General features: G+C 41.7%; 1 protein-coding gene and 1 long non-coding RNA gene across 5 annotated transcripts in view; one reads left to right on the forward strand and one right to left on the reverse strand.

The window, feature by feature from the left end:
* The window catches only part of ETS1 (ETS proto-oncogene 1, transcription factor), a 122,670-nt gene that overhangs the window by 41,305 nt on the left and 59,691 nt on the right, over window positions 1-21,674 (forward strand). Inside the window, exon 1 of one of the 4 annotated variants that reach the window (XM_074321873.2) lies at window positions 16,272-16,706. The exons of 2 other annotated variants lie outside the window; for them this stretch is intronic. In XM_074321873.2, coding sequence (XP_074177974.1) covers window positions 16,625-16,706 — 82 coding nt within the window. In that variant the 5' untranslated portion in view covers window positions 16,272-16,624. Of the gene's footprint in view, window positions 1-16,271; window positions 16,707-21,674 lie in introns of those variants that run through there. One more of the 4 variants, XM_019714817.3, reaches the window with a different exon arrangement.
* Window positions 1,169-20,393, reverse strand: LOC141569277 (uncharacterized). The gene is made up of 3 exons (XR_012492780.2): window positions 18,862-20,393; window positions 7,476-7,638; window positions 1,169-2,203 (listed from the first exon to the last, which is right to left on the reverse strand). It is a non-coding gene; the product is annotated as an uncharacterized LOC141569277 (long non-coding RNA).

A 21,674-nucleotide genomic window follows, 5' to 3' on the forward strand; every position in this document is an offset into this window, starting at 1 on the left:
ATAGATCATTTTTTCATATGCTTATTAGCCATTTGTATATCTTTTTTGGAGAAATGTCTGTTCAAATCTTTGTTTTTAAATCGGGTTGTCTTTTTACTATTGAGTTGTAAGAGATCTTTTTTTTTTAGTTTGGATATAAGTTTCTTATCAGATACATGATTTGCAAACATTTTCTCCCCTAATATGGGTTGTCTTTTTAGTTTCTTGATGTTATAGTTTGTAGCACAGAAGTTTTTAGTTTTGATTAGCCCAATTTATCTGTGTGTGTTTGTTTGTGTGTGTGTGCGCGCGTGCGCGCGTTCTTGGTGTTATATCTAAGAAATCATTGCCTAACCCAAGGTTATGAAGTGAAGATTTACTCTTGTAAATTTTGTTTTTGTATAAGAGTTTTATAGTTTTGCTCTTATATTTAGGTCTGTGATCGACTATGAGTTAATTTTTGTGCATAGTGTGAAGGGGTTCAATTTCTTTCTTTTGCATATACATCTATCTATCTATCTATCTATCTATCTATCTATCTATCTATCTATCTATCTATCTATCTTGTTGTCCCAGCACTATTTGTTAAAAAGATTATTTTCTTCCTCATTGTCTTGGCACTCTTGTAGACAGAGATTTTATATATATATATATATATAATATATATATATATATATATATAAATAAACTGACCTATATTTATGAACTGACTTCTTAATGTATGGCATAAAGAATCATTTGTATTAAGTGGTTCTTCAGCATTGCTGACTATGATAAACGAGTTTGTTTTAGTGTATAGTGAATTTAGTTAAGGGTACCTGAATTCTAGGTTTGTTTTTTTTTTAACCTGAGAAAGCCTCCCCAAACTTTAATTTACTATTTATTTTAGGCCAGATAGTGCCAAATAGTTTACATACATTATCTTATTTAAATCTTACCAAAAAATCCTGTCAGTTATTACTAACTCCATTTTATAGACAAGTAATCTGAGCTTTATGTAGTTGAAGTAACTTGCCAGAAGTTACACCATTGGTAAGTGACAGACCCTGAATTTGAAGTCAGGTCAGCTTGACTCCTGTGCTGGGCCCTGAGCAAATTATGTGAAATAATATTAACCAGAAGGCAACAGAAATTGTAATTTGTGAAGAATGCAAAATCTGAAAATCTAGTTAAGCTAAATGGTTATCAATTTTGTCATCTCTAAGTAGGCACATAACCCCTTCCCTTTACCTCCTGTATTACAATTAAAACAAAAGAAACATTATTTAGTTTTTAATATACTTCAGTGTATTTACTCCAAGAAAAAAAAATCATCAGACATTTCTAGGAAAATTTTTGTCACCCCAATAAATTTAATAAAAAAAAATTTAAAAAAAAAGAAAAAGAAAAAAAGAAAAGAAAATTTCATCATAATTTTACGAATTAATTGTATAAATCTCATTTAATGCAAGTTTCTTTGCCCAAGACATTAATATTGATGTTTAATTTTTAGTTCTTTTTTTTGTCTTATCTTTGATAGGTTTCAAAGAAAGTCACTAACAGTTATCTGGCAAACATCCTGAATCTATAGAGTTTGTCATATATAAAACTTTGAATAGAATTAGTATATTCAATTAAGCCATCTTGAAGGAACAGCCACTGTGAATCCAAGGGAAGCAGAAATACCTCTTATATTGGAGGTGTCAATATATATTATACCCCAAATCAACCCTGCAAATCTTCTTCCTCATCTCTTTTCTCTTTCTCCCTTTTGTCAGGTACTTACTTGGCCTTTGGTGAAGAATTTGGGTTCTGTGTCTTTAGAACAATGAGACATTTCCCAGAATGTATTGTTTGTGTATGTGCAATGGCGTGTCCTACTTGCCTTGAAGTGTCTACAGGAACATGTTGTTATAAAGTCCTAATATACATATATAGATTTAAAAAGAATTAAAAATACGTGTTTTGTGACCAGCTGCTCTTATTTGTAATGCTTGCCAACATTTCCCTGCTGCAGCTGTGAGGGAGATGTGTAGCAGACATTGACTGTTCTGAGTGCAAGAGTTTACTTCATGTCAGTTTCCCTCGCCCCTTAGTTCCCATGGGAAGAGAACTGAGCCCTTCCTTCCCTTTCCCTTAATCCCCAGTCCTGATTTCAGTCCTTGTCTGGGTCATCCTTGAGCTCAGGCAGATGCATCACTTGGGATCCTACTGTATGTACTCCCAATGACAGCTTCAGTGATTCCTGTTTGGAGTGGAGATGAGTAAGAGTTAATGCATTAATAGTCTCTTTTTCACCAGCATGCCTTCCCTACTTCTGCTCCTAAACAGGGTTTCTTGGTGGGAAAATAATGACTCTGAAGGTTTATGCTACATAAGTGATAAAAAGTCTCATGAGAAGTCCAACAAATGATGACAAAAGACCTAGCAAGAGGAAACCACATTTAAAGGTCTCTGAGTGACAGGTCAGAGTGATTTGGGACATATGAATAATTTGAAAGAGCTGAGCAAATGTGTATCTTCAGTATTTTGTACAGCTGACTTGGATCAGAGGTGTGCAAAACACTGGAGAGTCTCTACTCTGGACAATCACTGTAGGCTGCTGCGGGCTGTGATGTGTGCCCTTCCCCTAGACATTTCTCAGAGGTGCTGGAAGATCATGTTGATGAAAGTGCTTTGTGACCTTCCAGGCCAGACAAAGTCACACAATGCTGTTATTTCACTCAGAGGAAAGGAGCTGTGCTTACTCACATTTAGTTCTGAGGTTTGGTACGTAAAGGATTTAAAATGACCCATGCTCTATGAAGAGAGCATGAAATGGATGTCTCCTAATGGTTTTTCTATGGGGACCCATTTGCAGACTTACATGGCCAGCTTACGCTGAAGTCATTGCTTAAATAACCTGCTTACTGGAATGTATTGACATGGACTAGTATCAACGGGACTGCTCCATCTAGTCAATTCCGAGCTCTTCCTCTTCCTAAAGAGAGGTTTCTTGTGTGTCTTGATTTGTCTATATTATGCCTTGTAATATTACTCAAAACCTTAATTGGATTTAGAAAGCAGCTATTTCTATCCTACAATAAAGTATGCTATTTTCTAAGACCTTAATAATGTTGTGTTTACCTAATGTACCCAATATCTCCATGACAGTACTCACATTTACAGTACTCGTTTCTTATGTTCCTCCTCTTTGATTAAAGTTCATTGATTATATGCACCTGATATTTCTATTTGATTAATATGGCACTCACACTTATAATCATTTCTAATCATTCCTTTCTTTCTACCATGTTTTCTATTTATCTCTGTTGTGAACAGTTTATTCCTGCCATGTAGTTTATTTGATCTGTCCTTGATGAATTAACAGGTGTGATTTTTACACGCTCAGTGCTCAATGGTTGCTTTGTATTCATACCAAGCGGTATCTTGAGGAGACAGATCTATCTAAAATTGCAGATCTATTTGTCTTCATTTATTATCCTGTTTTCTACATATCTTAGAGGACTTGAATGAGTCTGCCTTAAGGCAAGATGTTAGAATGGAGGTGCACTGTGGTAAAGGCAAATAATAAAGAGCTTCTTGCCAACCAGATTTTAATTTTACAGCTTTCAGTCCTTTATGATCATTGTGAATTGGGTATTCTACTCCAGCAAGTAGGAGTCTTGCCAGCACAAAGTGACTGCCAAATGAATCGGTGTTTTCTCCCCCTTGGTCACAGGTTGAAAGTTATGAATGCTTTTGTTGATATAATTATTTATTACTGTTATAGCTGTTGCATGATCATGGAATCTTTGTGTTTTTATGCCTCAGTTTCTCTCTTTACATCAAAGCCCTCCCCCCCACCCCGTCCCAAATTTTAGAAAAAGCTGAGCTTGTGATGGTAAAATAACAAGGAAAGAACTGACCCCAAATGTCATCATGGATAGAAGTGAATTTGTACAAGAATCATCAGATAGGACTTTTGCTGCAAGGCTTCATGATTTAGGGATGGGAATCATTCAATGACTTTGGCTGTTTTTAAATGTTGGGGATTTGGCAGAGTTCAAATTCTGGTTTGCCAAGTGCTTTAATTTTTCTTTTTTTTTTTCCTGCTAATTTAGAGGCCCATGAGTATTTCATGGGAAATTTAAATTGTATGGGATTTCTTTATAATTTAGTCATCTAATCATCTGTATAGGATGTCCAAGAAGATTGGTGAGTCCTCTTAAAAACACTTGGAAGGACATGTTTGTCTGGTGTAATGATTAAATTAGCTAGAAGTCTCAAAGACTGTTGTTGGTTTGAAAAGTTAAGCTCTAAAACTATTAAAGATTTAGAAAATGGCTAGCCTGGTCTCCTTCCATTTTATTATTAAAACAAAAAGTATATAGATATAGAAAAGTGTGTGCATGTGCGTGCATGTGTATGAAATTAGACAATTTCAAGTGGAAAGAACCGTGTCATAAAATACAAATGCGCTTTTCTGAGCACACAAGCCATCTGTAGTGAAGCTGGCAGTAGGCCTGATTTTACCACCTCAGATCACATTGAAAATCAAGTGGTTGTTTTATTTACTCATCCAATTATTCATCATTTTATTAATGTATTTATTTATTCAGTTATCTATGCTTTCAACATTTATTAAGCAGTTACTATGTTACTGTGGCTAAGTCACAGCGTTTTAAACTGGAAATTAAAGCTCGAGTTGAATATGTTTCCTGCCCTTGAAGGGCTGAGATAGGTAGAAGGTGCTCAGTCAGAGCCTGTATGTGCTGCCTTGAAGCAGTTTGTTGTGAGAATGCAGAGGATGACATGTAGGATCATATCCAGGAAGGGCCTGGAAACCATGGGCAGAGGTGCTGATGGTTGCTGCTGTGTCTTGATGGATGAGTGGCACAGGTGGACCAGGAATTTCCAGAAAGGGGAAGGTCTGTTAAAGTGCCCACGAGGGTGAAGCACTAAGTAAGGGGTGTTCAAGGGACTCGAACAAGTTCAGGATTGTTGGAAAGCAGGGTCCCTCTGTGGGAAGGAAGTGAAACATGGTTGATAGGTGGGCAGGGACCAATTTTGACCTTTGGGCTAGGCTTGGACTCTATCTGGTTAGCAATAAGGAGTCTTTGAAGGAATTTGTTATTTCTACATCATGTTTAAAAACTTCTGCTCTTATTTCTGCTTTCCTATATGATTGATACCTTTCCAAGAAGTTCCAGCTTTACACACAAGTCTGAGGATGTCTATGGGGGTGGAGACCTGCCTGTGGTCATTGTGGCTGTGTCTTTCCCAGGCTCTGAGACTTCGGTAGTAAGTCCTTCATCAATGCTCCACTCTGGCGGGAGTGGAAGCACTTTCGGACTGTGATGTGGATTTTTACATGGTGACAGAAACTTTCCCAAATCATTTATTTTGAAAATAATATAAATTTCATTTATTCCGTGAAGCTGGAGGTAACTGAAGTATGAGCTAGGGGTGAATATGGAGCATGAACAAATGAAACAATATTGACAAGATGACTTTTCAAAGGCTATGGGTTGATGATGGGGAAGCTTATGAGAAGTGGAACATTGGCTTGTCTATCTCTAGGCGTTTTGCAGAAGTTTTGGACAGAGAAAAGCTAATCAGGAGACCTGCATGGGGAGAGAGGCGTGTTATTTAATTAACTTTCACAATGGGCTGACTTGAAGACACGTGGTGGTTTAAATAAAGGGAGATAGATGTCCCTTTTTGCAGGGCTAATTGTTGGGGAAAAGCAGGGTCTTTGTTCAGGCCCAGCATGAGGGCTCTGATCTCTTGGAGCCTAGGGCTGCCCCTGCTTATAATTTTAGACAGAGCTATTCAAGGCTGCTCTGTAGAGAAAAGAAGAACAAGAACAGTATTGTGTGTGCAGGATCAGCGCCCAAACCTCCCCAAAGTCACTAGGAAAAAAAGAGTGAGCGAGAAGACCCAGCCATGTGCATTTTGGAGTATTTCCCCATCATTTATTTGCTACACTTGTTAGAAAGGGCAAAGCTACACTTTAATCATCTTGGAGCTGACGTGGGGTGACTTAACTAAGCACCCTCAGAAAACCAAATAAATCCACTTTTCCCAATGATATGGTGTTAATTTTGCCAAAATGGAGCGAGCAATTAGTGCAGAGACTATGTGTGTTCCATGTTGCCAGCCCTGATGGCTAGGTGCCAGGCACTAGTAGTGCCAGAATACAAATTATGTAGCTGACGATCTCTCAATAGTGAAATCTGTGTTGCTAAAGAGCAGCATAGGAGCAATGATGGTGCAGACTGGTGGCCGAAGGGGCAATGGGAGATACCGCTTCCTAGGATTCTTTTGGGCAACTGGTCAGCACAGGTAGTTGACATCAACAGGTAAAATACTTCATCTGAATTCTGGGTAGCAAGACCAAGCTCAGATGGAGTGCTACATGGGTTCAGCATTCTGTAACTAAATGCATGTGTATGGCACAACTAGACATGATGGTTAGAGGTTCAGGTTTACCGTACAACTTAGGTTGTTAGAAAACTTTTGGCATCAGAGCAAGAGTTAGCCAAGGAAAATGTAAGGTGGGGTAACATAAGGAAAGACTTCCATGAAGTGAATGCAAGTGGTGTACTGCCTAAAAGGGGGATTAGTTTGGGGAATGCCTCAGCAGCATGGGATAAGGTATGCACTGCACAGTGTGTAAGCTTCTGCTAAATTACTGACCAGCTTGACAGCCAAATGGCAAAGCCATTTGTGTAAGGTCTTCTTTTGCTCAGCTGATACAAAAATCAATGAATGGATATCAAACCTGCAACCCAGAGTGAGGAGAATCTGATATTGGGAGGAATCCTAGAGGGTGCATATGCCCGTCTTTGCTTCTAATGTGTAATGTAGCTGTGAACATATGGTTAGAACGTCCATAACTGTACTTCAATTCTGTGTTAATAGGAATCAATCTCCTTGCATCCAAGGGGGTTGGTGTCAAGATTTGTGCTATTTGCATACTCAGACCTAAAATTATCTTTATTATTATGTCATGATTTTAATGGCACACACCAAGAGTGGTCACCATATCTTCAGAGAACACTACATACCACAGTTTAGATGAACTTCCATGAACATTTTACGCTCACTAAATCCAAAGTCACAATTAGGATTTTTCAAATTTAAACTAGCAGTGAAGTGTTGTTAAGTGTGCCGTTTGCATCCAACACAGTGCTAGTCACTCGGCACACGTTCACTCCACATTCGGTTTAACTCTGTGAACCGGGCACTGTGCTCAGTTCCATTCTATAGGTGAAGAAATTGAGGCTTTCTCAGGCCAAAGGACTGACAGTTGGAGAATGGCCAGACTAAAATTCAAACTCTTGTCTACCAGCTGCCAAAGCTTGTGTTCTTGCCCAGTCTCCAACATCGCTCACCTTAGTTATTTTAGAGTTGAAGTGCCCTCTCTACAGTTGGGAAACCAAAGCCTGATAGTCCATTTGGCAAGAAACTGCAGGTCTTTGTATGGGCTACTACGAAACATGGCGGACTTTTATTTGCAAGTGTCTCCTTACCTCCACACTTCAGTCAATTCAATTCAACTCAATTGAAAAAAAATCTCCACCAGAGAACATGATAGCTCACTGAAAATGAAGAGTGTGTGGAGATGCTGGGCCTTTCCTGGATCTGGAATGGTAGTTGCCAGCCATCTGGTCTGTCTCAATGCTGTGGAATTCCCTGAAAGAAAAATCCATAATCTTTTTGATTTTTAAAAATTCTCAACATTACTTAGAATTTTTAATATCTGGAAAGGGAGCTCTCCTGGGACCCTGTCACAAGAGAGCTGCCTGCCCTGTGTGCTTTCCTCCCACAGTCTGTGGCCAGCTCACTACCCAGCTGCACCCCAGCCCCCTTCCCAAAGGGTCCCTTGTGGCACTTCCCACCCAAAGTCTTTTTGTGATGAAGTCTTTCAAGATAGTTTCCAGTCTGGGGAAAACACATGTTTTTGATCAATCTGATGAAATACATTTTCATGAAGAAGTAACTTCTATATTTTCTACTTTCTTCATTCTCCACATTACCTATCATTACCTATGATTTCAAGCCCTGAACACTTGAAAGTGCTTCACAGGCCTGACTGATTAAATGGCGCCTTCTTGCATGTCACACATGTTGGATTTGCTTCTCTCCTCTTCACCAACTTGAAGAAAGAAAGGTTTTTATTGTATAGGAGCCAATCCAGATAAATGAGATGTGAGCTGGGGCCTGTTCCACCTCATGCGTCATCACCAGGACCATCCACTACATTCTGACTCCTTCACAAGGGGTGATGCAAGACGCAGAGAGAGCACAGCTGGCTTCCTGTAAATTAAAGAAGGCTTCATCTCCTCCTTGCCCTTAAGAGCAGAGAATTAAATGTGAGCTGTAATCCCAGAGAAGCTGACATATCCCTTCTTGAGGTTGTTTTTCAATTGTCAACTTTTTATCGGTGACATATTTGGTGCTCAGTAAATTCTAAATATGAATAATTATACTAGACTCCCTAGAGTTGTTTTTATGGATTTATCTTCCTGCATATTTAGGAAACTTAGATTCTGGGCACATTTTTCAGGACAGTACACAGAAAAAAAGAGGTTTGAAACAGCAAGGGAATTTTAAAAGTGCTCTGCATTTCACTTCTTCTATTACTAGATTCAGCGTTGGCAAAGGTAGGATTTGTATTAATTAATTAGGACCCAATAACATTGTGCAGTGAAGGATGCTAAAGGTAAGATAGAAATAGATACCTGCATAAGATGCTTGTAAATGACTGTAATGATGTACTCAAAGAATGTTATATTTACTGGCTTGTAAGACATTCTCAGTGTGACACATACCAAGTTTTCTTCGGCCTGGTATATGGACCTACGCCTGCAGGAAGTGATTTAAATAGTGTGTCTTCATGATTCCCATCGCAGCTCAGCTGCAATGTTGGATCCTAACCAAACCCAGTATTGCCTTGGTTTCTATGGTTTAAGGTCAGCCTTCTTTTTCTGTTGCTACATCTCCATTATCCATTAGCAGATATAACCAATTGCAGAGAGGGGTAGGCTGCCACAGTCCAGCCAGCAAGAAGGGTCAGGCTTTCTTTAGGGGTTTCTGCATCAGCTGTGAGGTGGTAGTAGCTTAGCTGACTCTCCCCACTCTCCCCATTCCCATCCCCACCCTCAGCCCTTCCCCTTCTTCACTGCAGGTGATGCCTAGAGTATGTCCAAAGGATTCCAAAAATGCAGTGCTTCTGGGAACCTGACTAGGTACAGTAAATTTGAGAAGGTGGAGGGGATGTGTAACAGGCTCTGGGCTCCCTGTAAAGTATCTCACAATCTATTCTTCCTCACAAAGATGGAGAAAATTGGGTTTATTTTATGTATTCTTTTATCTTACAAATAACAAATAAAACAAGTACATCTTGCCTTTATGATAATCAAGTGAAATAAAAAATTCAACTTAAAGTTCAAAAATTCCTAAAGACTATTTCTGAGCAGCAGTTTGAAAATACGAACAGTATGCTGTATAAAAGTTCAGACCAAGAACAAAACAACTGGTTTGTTTTGTGGTGAGCCAAGTGCCATTTTTCACAAACGACTATATCCGCCGCATATACTCAGATGAAAAATAAAATGAATATGGTGACCTTAGGTAACATTTACCTTTAAGGGGTTGGAGGTAGGAAATGAGAGGAGCAGAATAAAAGTTTATAGAGACCTTCTCAGTTGGAAAAGAAACACTTTGTTAGCTCTTTAGTCTTAAACTTTGAGTCTCACATTAGACCAAAAAAAAAAAAAAAGATATGTATCTGAGTTAAAGATCCATGTTTGGGATGTTAAGAAGTTATCTGTTCATTAATTAAATAATCAACATTGAGCTTCTACTGTCTTGAGCTGGGCCACCGAGCTTATAATGAGGACTGAAACTCGTCGCTGCCTTTAGGCAGTGTGGCAGGCAGACATGGGCGTTCAAATAGGCTCTTGGGGTGTGCTCAGGCTGTGGAGCACAAAAGGGGCACCTTGTGAGGATTGGGGGGGGGGGGAATTCTTTGTATAGGGCAGATGTCCATGTGGGGGACAGACTAAGGAATAGCCTCTGTGTTCAGTGTGGATTTTTTGGCTTGACCTTCCCCTGCATCTTCTGTGACCTCCTGCGACCGTCACCTCTCTTCCACTCTGTATCCTTTGCAACTGTTCCAGCTTGAGGACTTCCTACTGATTTGTTTTATTGTCATTCCATAACTATTGGTCATGCAGGACAATTAAATTGGTTCTGTGAAGTACTGCATACATCGCCAGGCCTTAATTTCATTTTGGAATCTTGGGGACTTAAGTCCCAGAATGATAAGGACATAGGATCACTCTAACTCCACCTCATCATGTCCTGACCTTCCCTCCACTCCCCACTTAACCTTCCACTGTTCTCAGAGGAGGGTCTTTCTACTGTTTCCTCCTTTACCATCGTCCCTTTTCCTTTCAAGAATATTTCTTCCTTTTCTAGTCCTATCTGCTTCCTCTGCCTGGCTTCCAGTATCAAGAACAGGATGGAAAAATTCTCCACCCCCAACTGCTCCTTCATCTCTAGGGTGGTAAATGCTAGTCCTTTGGGGCAATTGACTTGGCATTTCAAAATGAAAGGGAGAGGAGAAGGGGGAAGATTCCACAATAAAATTATCTTAATTTAAGATTCAGACCACAACTGCAGAGAACATCTGTTTTGAAGTCTGGTGTTGTCTTTGTAACCCAAGAGCAGAGCAGGGTAAGATCAGAGGAGAGCCCTAGTCTTCCAGCAGATGAAACCACCTGCATCCTGGGCAGGGGCCGGGATCCTGTTCTCAGGGGTACAGAGCTCCTTGCTAGGAGCCTGGTTTTCCTCTTCTGCCATGTTATTAAAGAACATTGGTTCTCCTGCCATCTATGCTAACGCCATCATCCCTTTACCTCCTCAAGAGGCCAATTTAAGACAACTTAAATTGGAATCCAAATTACATGATCCCCAAAGGCTCACGAGACAGCCTGCATTCTGCATTATCCAGGCCCAGGAGGAAGCAACATTCCTGGGAAATATGCTCAGGCTGCTTTGGGGAAGCAAACTGATGCTGGGTATGGAGGACTTGCCTGGCAGCTCCTCACCTCTTTTTGTGTGACTGGGGTCTGCTTTGCTGCAAGAGGAATACGTGATGTCTAAACTGATGGATTTTAAAATGTCGCTTGGTCTGTGGATGGGGCCAATCCATCCTACATTGTTGGGGCTGCAGATGCAGCTGAATGGTTCATAATTACAGTCTAAAGAAACTGCAGATGGCAATAGAGCCAACCCAGACCCTTTTTCTCCTCACAGCCCGTGCCAAGCTGTCTCCCCCAGGGAATGACAGTGTGGTTATCCTGCAATGTGCTTGCTCAAAGACAACACATTCAGTGCAGAGAAAATGGTCATATTTCTCGAAATTTATTTCTAACTAAAGATATAGTTCTAAAAAAAAGTTTTATTATCTATCTGTTCTTGTATGTACATCGTATCCTGCTTCGTGTCTCAGGAGTGTCTGGTAACCGACCAAGTGGAATGACAGTGACTGCTCCTGCAAATGGGTTATCTGTAAACATAAGGAGCTGCCGTGGAGAGAACATTAATTAGGGGATCCCGTTCTAGTCCTGACACTGCCCTTTTCAGGCTGTGTGGCCTTGGGCAGAATAACTCTCTCAAGCTCATTTTTTCCCCCTCTGGTAAATAAGAGGGCTGGACTTGACTCTCTCTACGAGACTCCCAACTAGTTTTCACATGTGAAAAAGCCAAGACCTCAGGTTTTGTCTCCAAAGAGCAACCACAAATGTGACCTTCCTTCTGAATTTGAACCATAGTTTTACCGTGACTCTTAAAACAAATACAAATCTGCGTTTTCCTCTTCTAATCAGGTAGTGCTGGGATTTCCTAACTGAGACCAAAGCTAGGTGAGTTCCCAAATCAGGAACTGAGAAGGGAGCTTGGGGAGATTTTTAAATTAAACATGATCATTCTCCCTATCTCCCTATAGAGCCAGTTCAGGTAAATAGAGGGTCCAGGCTACTGTGTAAAAAGGATGGCCATAGAGAATAGACTTAATGTGATTTCTCAAATAACCTACCTTCTACTGGATCTTAATAGCGGTAACAATTATTTAATATTAATGGAGCACTTTTTCTGACTCAGATACTGTGCTTGTTGCTTTGCATGCATTTTCTCATTAATCTTCCAAACAACCCTAAATGGTGGGTGCCATGACTATCCCTACTTCATACATGGAGGAACTGAGGTTCGGGGTTATGTGACTTACACGTAGTAATTCAGCCAGTTAGTTGGTAGGGCTAGAATTTGAACTTGAGTCTTATTCCAGAACCTACACTATTCATTCTCATCTTGGTTTTATTATGGAGAGCTTTCCCAGGCAAACAGGCCCCAAATCCTTCCCCCTCCCTGCCCATCCCTCCTCCCTGCTTCCCTCCTAACTGCAGCTCCTCTTATCGCTCATTGTTTATTGTACCATCTAAACAATAGCTAATGAGTCTGTATTACATGGTAGGGGAGCCAGGGGTGATTTTATGCCCTGAAACAGAGATGAGGCTGTGACACAAAAAGGTTAAGTGGCTTTGGTGAGGTCACAGATCCAGCCTGCAGTCAGCAACAGCACAGTTCTGAGTCCCCCATTTGGGTTCTTGAACTGACCCTAAGGCCTTTTGACACCAGAGTTTAATTAAGAGAGTTATTTTCATTTTCCCTTCGATCTCCAATTTTCCATTTTATTGCTGCTTGATAATGGTGGACATCGGAGCCCCAGGCATCTTTCTTCCCCACTGTGCTTTTTAATGACTCAACTTATCAAATAGAAACCACTTGCGTTAGAGTTAAGCTTTAGACGCCTGTTTCTGTATGTGACAGGGACTGTTGCTTTTTCTCAGAGAAAAACAACCACAAACTTAGACAGGTTGTTAATTGAGGATTTTTTTTTTCTTTTAAAATCTTACATTTAAACCAGTAAATCAACATCTGTGAGTCATAAACTTGTTGTGGATCAGCCGTTAGTGGTCTGAATGTTTTTGCACTTACCTCTAATAAAGTATATTTTAGCTTCATACTCAGAAATTCTTTGGTTTGTTGAAGTTCAAGATTCAGGAAATAGACAACTTATTCTAGCACACTTCTGGAGAGGGAGTGTCTGTTTTCCATGATTGTTTGAAATTAGGTGTACTTGTATATTTATTTTTTTATTGAAAATGGGGTGGAGTTGAGGGAGGAGTATAACTGAGAAAGTTTTTTTCTTACATACTCCATGTGTTTGAGGAAATTCTTGTAAAAATGTGAGTATTTTCTTGATACAGTCATGTCTAACTACCCACCCGTCCCCCAACTTCCGCAGCTTTTTTCTGACCCTTGTTGACATGATGTTCCTGATTTAAGGAGTTTCTGCACTTGGTGGATGTAATTCCCTAAATCTAGGGGATATTTAAAAATAGTTCTGTTCTCTCTCAAGTACAAGAGGAACAAACTGCTACATTGCAAGCAAAAGCAAAGAACTATGTCCCTGGTGGATTTTTTCTTGAATGCCTTAAGAATCAGCTATAATCTAGAAACAACTTGCCCAAATGGATGGAAGGCAAGGCTCAGCTGATCTTGTTTTGCTGGTGGGGAAACTTAGGCACAAGTGAAAACATGAGTGCTGGGTAATAGAAGCTCTGTTCTGCCACGCGGGATGGAGAACAGACCTACAGGCAGAGTCACTGACATTTTTCAGTTCATCTTTACCAGCCATAACATATCAAATGCACTTAAACTTTGAGTTAGAAAGAGTTGGTGGCAAAGTAGAAGCCCACAGTGTCCAGGAAGTAGATAGTTCATCATTCAACACATATTTATTGAGCATCTGCAATGTTTTAGGCACTGGGCTAGGCATTGTTTTCTTAGGATGTGGTAAGACAGACATGGCATCAAAAGTCTTAAGAACATTTAGAAAAATCTACTTGTGTCCTAAAAAGAATAAAATTTTCATTTATCAAAATCGATTAATCAAGTGGGATTCTTACAAGATTTTAATTTGCCAGATTAGTGCTCCTTGTCCCAAGCAAAGTTTCAACAGGATCTGAGGTTAGATGCCTAACTTCTGATAATATCAATATTCATGATTAGCTCACAAAGAAGTAACCTTCTTGGACGTCTAGGGTGGGCCTTGGCAATCTCAACCCTGCCGTTTTACCCAACCCCATTCCTTGCCTGGGACCTTCAAACATTTCAAGCTTCTGTGCTTTTCCACTGTTGTTAGAAAAGGATGATTGACAAGCTGAGTTGTCACTGTTGAAGAGTTGAAGGAATGAATCCCCCAAAGTGTTTACGGTTTAATCAGGGAGGGCTCTTTTAGTATCTAACTTGGGTGGGTGGGTGGGTGGGGCATGTGTTAGCAGTGTTTGGGCTTGCACAGAGAAGAAAACTGAGGGAAGAGAGAAAGGACTTGTTCTCAGGAAATTGCTTTTGAAAACAGAAAAGTACTCATACTTGAATTAAAATTTTTTTTTCTTAAAACAACATCAATAAAACAAAATTCCTCAAAGCAACACTTGATTTGCTCAGTTCTGCTGATGTAAGTGGGTAAGGCAGAAATGGCTGGAGATCCATTTCTTTGCTGCTCATTTGGGTGTGTGAACGTACAATTCATTCATCAGCTGTTTCCCCGCAGCTTTTCCCATAATCAGAAATGCCTGTTCTTGTCATCTGGGGGCTAGCATTGTTTTCTCATACCTTTTAGAACCACAGCTGGATTACAACAATCCTTCAAAAATTAGAATTATCCCATACAAATATTTTCCTCTGGTTACTGAAGGAGGGGCATAATCAATCCGAATTTTGAACCAGAAGCTCAAGATTTATTTTCTATTCCTGGATCCTTCCCTCATTTGTTGTGGGTAATGTGCAAGTTACAAATGCTTCAAGGAGACAAAGCTGGGATTAGACGAAGGTAAGCAGGTGTGTTAAAACTTATCAGAGGCAGAGGTTACAGTTACGGGCAGGTGGTGGGAGTTCAACATATGCTTAGAAACCAGGAAAAAATATTAAAAATAGCTTTCTCTGAGGCTGTGCAGAAAAATTTTACTCAAAGATAGATCTCAATGTATGGCTCTAGCTCTATATAGGTACCGATGTATGAACCTCTATTATCTACTGGTTGATTTATTAATTAGGACCAACTATCTCCACTTATGATAATCAATGTACCCGTGGCAAATCATTAATTATTCAGGATCATATTGTGCTGTCTGAAGTGTTCTGAAGTTCCAACTGGAACATGGGCTGTGCACTGTGGTTCTGTCATGGCTGGGGATGGTGTACTCCAGAAATTAAAAACCACAAAGACTTTACATCACTTTTCTGGTGGTGGTGGTAATAGGGTTGTCAGTTTTATCTAGCACAGGAGAGTCTGTGAAAGGCAGGACAAAACTTTGGCTAATGGTGACATAATTAGAGGGACAGAATAATAGCTTCCCCTTCCACAAGAGCACTGCTGTAGGTAAAATGAAAGCTTATGGAAGCCCAGGACTGGGTTCTAATTTGGGGGCCCTGTTCTCAACTCTCAATGATACAGCGGAATTCGGGCCTTTGTTTTGGGGTCTCCTGTAACTTGCCTTGGGTCTGGTGCTTATAAAGGACAGCTCCGTCTTTTCTGAACGATTGCAGGGGTCGGCTCTGAAAAACCGAAGGTTCTCCAGAAACACAGTCCCGATTCCTGACTCATTAACCCGCTGGACTCCAATATTCCTAAAGCCCTTTGAGGACATGGGCTCTCCAGTCCCCTGCGCCTGCTCGCACGCACGCCCCTTCATCCGCATGCCTCATGTCCTGTGTGTCAGTGTTCCTGAATGAATGATGTACACGCACTAGGAAAACTATGCTGTTACCGGGAGGGGGCCTGAGCGGGTGACCAACCCCTCAAGAATGCGTGGAGAATCAGGGGGACTTTCCTGAAGTGTTTGGGGAGGCTGTTCACGCAGCCTGCCCTCCGCAAGCCCCGCGCGCCCTTGCTAGGGGGGCCCCTGCCCTCCGGCTACGCGTCCAGCTCTGTCGCTGCTCCTCGGCGCTCCCGGGCGGGGAGGAGCGGGAGCTGGAGGCCCGCAGCTCCACCCACCTTCCTGTCGCTTTGGGCGGCCGCTAGCGATTGGCCACGGGTCCCGGTCCCGCCCCCAGGCCACCCCGCCCTCGACGCCCCGCCTACGCTCCCCCCCTGCGGAGATCCTGGGGGATTTGCTGGGGGGGGCTGGGGGTGGGGGGGGGTGGGCCGCAGACCCAGCTCTGGGCTCTGGGCCGCGAGAAACGCCCTAAAGAGGAGGGAAGAGCGCGCTCGAGAGGGAGGGCAGGCGAGCGGCTCCTGGGAGCGGGGACGAGCGGAGGCAGCTGGCGGCGGAGAGGGAGCGGGCGCGGGCTAGGTGGGAGCGGCGCGGCGCGGCGCAGCGAGCCTGGGACCCCGAGCGCGCGCACTTTCCCGCAAAGTGCCAACTTCCCCGGAGAGTACCAGGCGCACCTTCTGGGTGCGGGGCAAAGTCAGCGGGAATTTGAGATTTTAGGGAAGAAAGTCGGATTGCCCCCTTCCCCTTTTCCTTGTTACGAATTCCCATTAAAAGGAAAAACAAGAATAACAGCAAACTTACTATCATCCTATCGGTCCACCACTGCTGGCACCATGAAGGCGGCCGTCGATCTCAAACCGACTCTCACCATTATCAAGACGGAAAAAGTCGATCTGGAGCTTTTCCCCTCCCCGGGTGAGTGGTGACTGTAGAGGAGCCCACCCTAGCTCTCTGCTGGGGTCTCCACCGCTTCTCTTCCCCCCCACCCCCCACTATTTCTTCCATGCAGTGCTCTGCCTGATGGGGCAATGCTGGTGGCAGCTGGAAAGAGGCAGAGAAGAGGACTGTTGGTGGCCTGAGACCCTTGTTTAGGGGGTGGTATTTATTTTCACAGCTGTGTTTTTGTGAGGAGTGAGAAAAAGCTTATAGAATGTCCAGCACCCTAATTCCTGCTTCTTTATTTTACCAAATGAGCAAGAACCTTCCGGCCTCATTCCTTAACATTGGGGGGGATAGACATTGCCGCAGAGGACATCATTCCCCTGACCCTGCATCCCCCAGAATTGGAGCCTTGGGCAGTAAGAGCCAAAACGGTGTCTAAGTGGCTTGTCTTCAAGCACATTTTCAAATGTCTTGCTTTCCTGAGCTCCCCTGTCACATGTCCCTTTGCTTTCTCACTCCTCTTTTCTGGGTTGAGGACAAGGAGATGGGAAGGCAACAGAAACGATCATCTTAACTTCAGGAAATACCCTGATTCTGTCCAGAAAGATCACTCAGTTTATCCATCTTTCTAATCTGCCATGAATTTGTCCAAAGATGTGTTAGAAGAGGGACAACATCTCAACACTAAATATGACTTTGGGTCTTTGGTTGGAGGTGTTATCCTCCTTTTGGATTTGAAGGATTTGAAGAAGAAAGGGGTAGGAAAGAAATTTCATTTTGTCTTAGGCACAGCTTTTGGTGCTAAGCAGTTCAATGGAGTCTGGTCTTTCAGAGTTCCTGGGATAAATGCAGTTTAAGAAGAACATTTGCTTTCTTTTAGGATAGTGAACTGCCAGCTATCCTTAAAAAATAGTGGTTTTTGGAGGTCAAGGTATATAGAGAGATACAGAGAAAAGGTGATGCTTTCTGGAAAATAATTGCTTTAATGCGCTGCTGTGTTGTATGTGATTATCAATAAGTTTAGCTGCTGCTCCTCATGGCTAACACTTCTTTTTTTTTATTTTTGGCCTTTTTTTTATTTTTTTATTTATGGCCTCTGCCATAAATAGTTGCTTATTTTAAGTCTTTCTGAATCTGCTTAAACTTTCAACAGAAGCCAAGCCGATGTTTTGTCATTTGGAGGTCTTTCAGAAGAAATGTTACTGAAGACGTGGTCATATCCTCTCCTCTTAGACCCCCTAACATTCGACCTCAGTATTGATCACTGGGAAGTGTACAAAGAAGGCTAAGTTGTTTGTTGTCTCAAGGGTGACGATGGATGGTGAGAGCAACACTGAGATCACCTAGAACCATAGAGACATTTCAGGCACTTAGAGCTACAATTCAGACATGATGTCGCTGTGACAGTTGCATTTGGGGGTTCAAGAAAGCCAGAGTAAATTCTGTTAGTCACAACTGATTCAAACCATATATATAAGAAGTGAGAGGATGGTTCCCAGCAGAGATATAAACTCAACTAATAGGTCTTTCCCTTCAGAATGGCTTGTTTATATGTGTGTTCATGGAGAAGAGACAGATTGGGTCATCTGGGAAATATCGTGTGGATATGTCAGTCCACACACCTACATGGATCTTGTGTGCTGGGAATGAAGAAGAGTCCCTGGCAACACAGGTTTTAGATCGTAGTAAACAGCTGAAGCAATTTTTTGGGGGGGAGGGAGGGTTATTTAATGTCAAATGTTAGAGATTTTAAGTATATTGTGCTGCTTTTTTGATTATTGATAAAAATGAACCCTGGCCATGTAACTTCCCTTAGTTCTTCCATCTGTAAAATGGGTAGAGTAAGGCCTAATGCTCCAGTCACATCTATTATATAATAAGTGCCTTTATATGCCTCTCTTTTTCAAAAAAGATTTACAAACCATTGATTGCATTTTGTAAGCAGCCTTCAATACAAATTTCAACTGGTCAAAGAAATTGGGCAGTCTTCTGCTATTCATTGTAATGAGATGTGATTTCTGGCACTATCTTAGGGAAAATAAAAGGAGAAACTTGAAAGTATATATAGAATATAATAACTAAGTTTTAGTTAATTTTTTTCTGGTGTTTAGTAGCATATATGTGAATATTATACTCATACCTCAGACAGGAAAGAGAAATAGAGGCACAGAAAAGGTAAGTCACTTACCCAAGAATATCTAGTGAGCCAGCGGCTGAAGTAAAATGAATCCCTGTTTCTAGCTTCTCAGTGTATGTTGCTTTGAGTAATATGCAAGTTACCTTTGAAAAACTCAGCAATGAAGAAACTTCAGTTGCGACTTAAACTTGCAGGTGCAAGAATGGAAAAAACATTGGCCAGACTGCCTGCTTTTGTTGTGGGAGGAGAAGACACTGGTTAAGTGGGGATTTGCTTTGCCCATCAGACCATACAGGACATGTGTTTAAAGTTTAACTTCTTGCAGCGTGGCTTTGTGTCCACAGCTGTAACTTAAATATTTGTCAGAATGATTCTTTGGGTTGTTTAGTTTCTTATGTGTGGAGACAGCTAGTTTGGGATCTTATCTGGTTTAAATAATTAAACCAGATTCCCCTCCTTCCCCCTCCCCATTATGTGAGAACTAAAGAGAGGCAGTGGGAAGGCCGGGTGTAGAAACAAGAGTCCTGGATTGTTTGCCCATCTTTCTGGATAGGACCTGATCAGGAACCTTTATTGTAGATTGAGACCTCACAGGATTTTTGACAGCTTTAAGTACCAAATTAAAATATACGTACTTTGAAATCACATTGGGATTGAATTTTTCTTGTAAGCGTGAAGTGGGATATGCTATGTTGATTACAGTATGCCATGGCAGGGTTTTCAGATCTTAAATGGGCTAAAACAAACAAAGCTATTGAATGTCCATGGAGTTCCCTCCTGGTGTGGAGCTTACTGTGAAGGGGTGGAGACTGGGTGCCAAAGCAAATACATTCCCAAGCCGCTTAATTTTTCCTCTCCTTCCCACTCCACCTTCTTGGTGAGGTGAGTGTAATGCCCAAAGAGCAGGAGTTCTAATTCTGAATGTTTGCTCTTTTACAAGAATAAAAGGGTTGGTCCCCCTCTTACCCCAGCAGAGGATGTCCATCCTTCGGGTACCTGTACTGTCCTTAGAGAGAGGAAGAAGCTTTTTCCTCCTCCCAGGCCCTTTTGTCAGTCTTTATATTTGTATCAATGTGGACCAAAAGGAAGAGCAGAGCCGCCCAGGCTGTTAGGATCACTTGTTCACTGCGCTTCCAGACCCCCACAGACCACATGCTCCATTAGTGACAAAATTGCCCAGTGGTTCAGAGCTGGGACTCTGGAGCCAGCCTGTCTGGGTTTGAATCCCAGCCCTGCCACTTACTAGCTGTGTGACTTTGCACAAATTGCTTAATCTCTCTGTGCTACAGCTCCTGCATCTATAACACGAGTGTAATAATTGTTCTACCTCACAGGTTGATATGAGAATTAAATCTACTAATGTGTGAAACATCTTAAAACAGGGTCTGACCCATAATAAATTCAACAGTTAACTAGAAAACAAGTCAACAAAATATGACCCTGATCAGTGTAGAATTTTCAGGGGCCCTTGAAATGTTTAATTGGGGCCACCACTATATTTGCACCTCTTTACTTATAAGAAAAGTAAAGAGAACTTTTTTACCTGCTTAGCTGATATCTCATGCTGATGAAACTCCATTCTGTGCTCCAGGGAGCAAACACTGAGGTGGGTAACTTTCGGAGTATTAGAGTATCCCAAGGTCCCCACTGTCAGAGCTAAAGGCATGGGAGTTGGTTAGTTGTTTTGCAGTGATGGAGGTTGTCAATGCTACTTCAGAGCCAAAAGGCCACCAAGAAGACTAGGGGGATATTTACAAGGTTGATGGAAAAGTAGAGTGTTTCAATTATGCAGAGTTGAGAAATGCATCATGTCCAGTTATAAAGTATCTCACATTTTATTTATTTATTTGGTTGGCAGAGCTTGCATTCCTGGCATTTTTGGTTGGTTCGTATTACTGTTTCTTTTTCTTTATTTCTTTTCTTTTTTTTTTTTTTGGGTCGGTGTAATTTTTTTTTGTTTCTTAAAGAGACCAGACCACCCTGTAGGAGATCACCTCTCTCTACGAGACAAATCAGCCAAACCAGCCGTGGTCAACCTTCCAGAGCCCAGCTTGCTCTGGGCTGCATCAGAATCTTTGCAAACTCAGAGCTGGTTAGTGTAGATCAGGATTTTTCAGGAAAGCCAGGCTCCCTATTTATAAGAGCACAGCTAACTCTACAAAGGCTATATTGACAGCACAACAAGACACCTCTCTGGTTTTTGGAAGGAATGATCCATGGCTGTGGTGGCATTCCATGAGTGCATTGAAGGTAGATTCTTACATTCACCATTTATAGGGGTCCTCTGGAAATGCATATGGAGTCTGTATTATGTACTTGGCACTTTCACATAAAATAGTGCTGTTACACTCCACACTAACTCTAGGGTGGCGGGAGTTCTTATTTTATCTATTTTTCAGATGAGAAAATGGTATTTCAAGAGATGCATAATTTGCTCAAGGCCACACTGTTAGAAAATGACAAACTGATGAGCTGTTGCAGGCATTTTATGCTTAAAATAAAAGCACTGTGTTATTCATAGAAACTCTGGAAATTAGAAGAGGGACATACAAGAAGGCAGTGATGATTGGTGCTTTGGGGGTTGAAGAGGTGCAGGGGCTCCCAGCCAGCCATCCTGCACTTACGACTCCTGAGCCTGGGGAAAGGGCCTGTCCGTGCACTGCCTCCAGACCTGGCAGTCAGGTGTGCTGCTTTACAAAGATGCTGGAAGTTTCAAGCAATGCTTGCCTCAGATCACCAAGCAAAGAACCAGGGTTCTTGTTTTGCTAGAGTCTTCCAGATGTACTTCGCTCTCTCACGGGTGGGGATATGATTGTGTTCACTTCCAAGGCTACATCCTTCCCAGAGCCTCCTGATTCTGCTTG

Source organism: Rhinolophus sinicus, chromosome 9 (assembly GCF_057876585.1).
Source record: "Rhinolophus sinicus isolate RSI-liver-muscle chromosome 9, RSI-T2T, whole genome shotgun sequence".
Classification (NCBI taxonomy): Eukaryota; Metazoa; Chordata; class Mammalia; order Chiroptera; family Rhinolophidae; genus Rhinolophus; species Rhinolophus sinicus.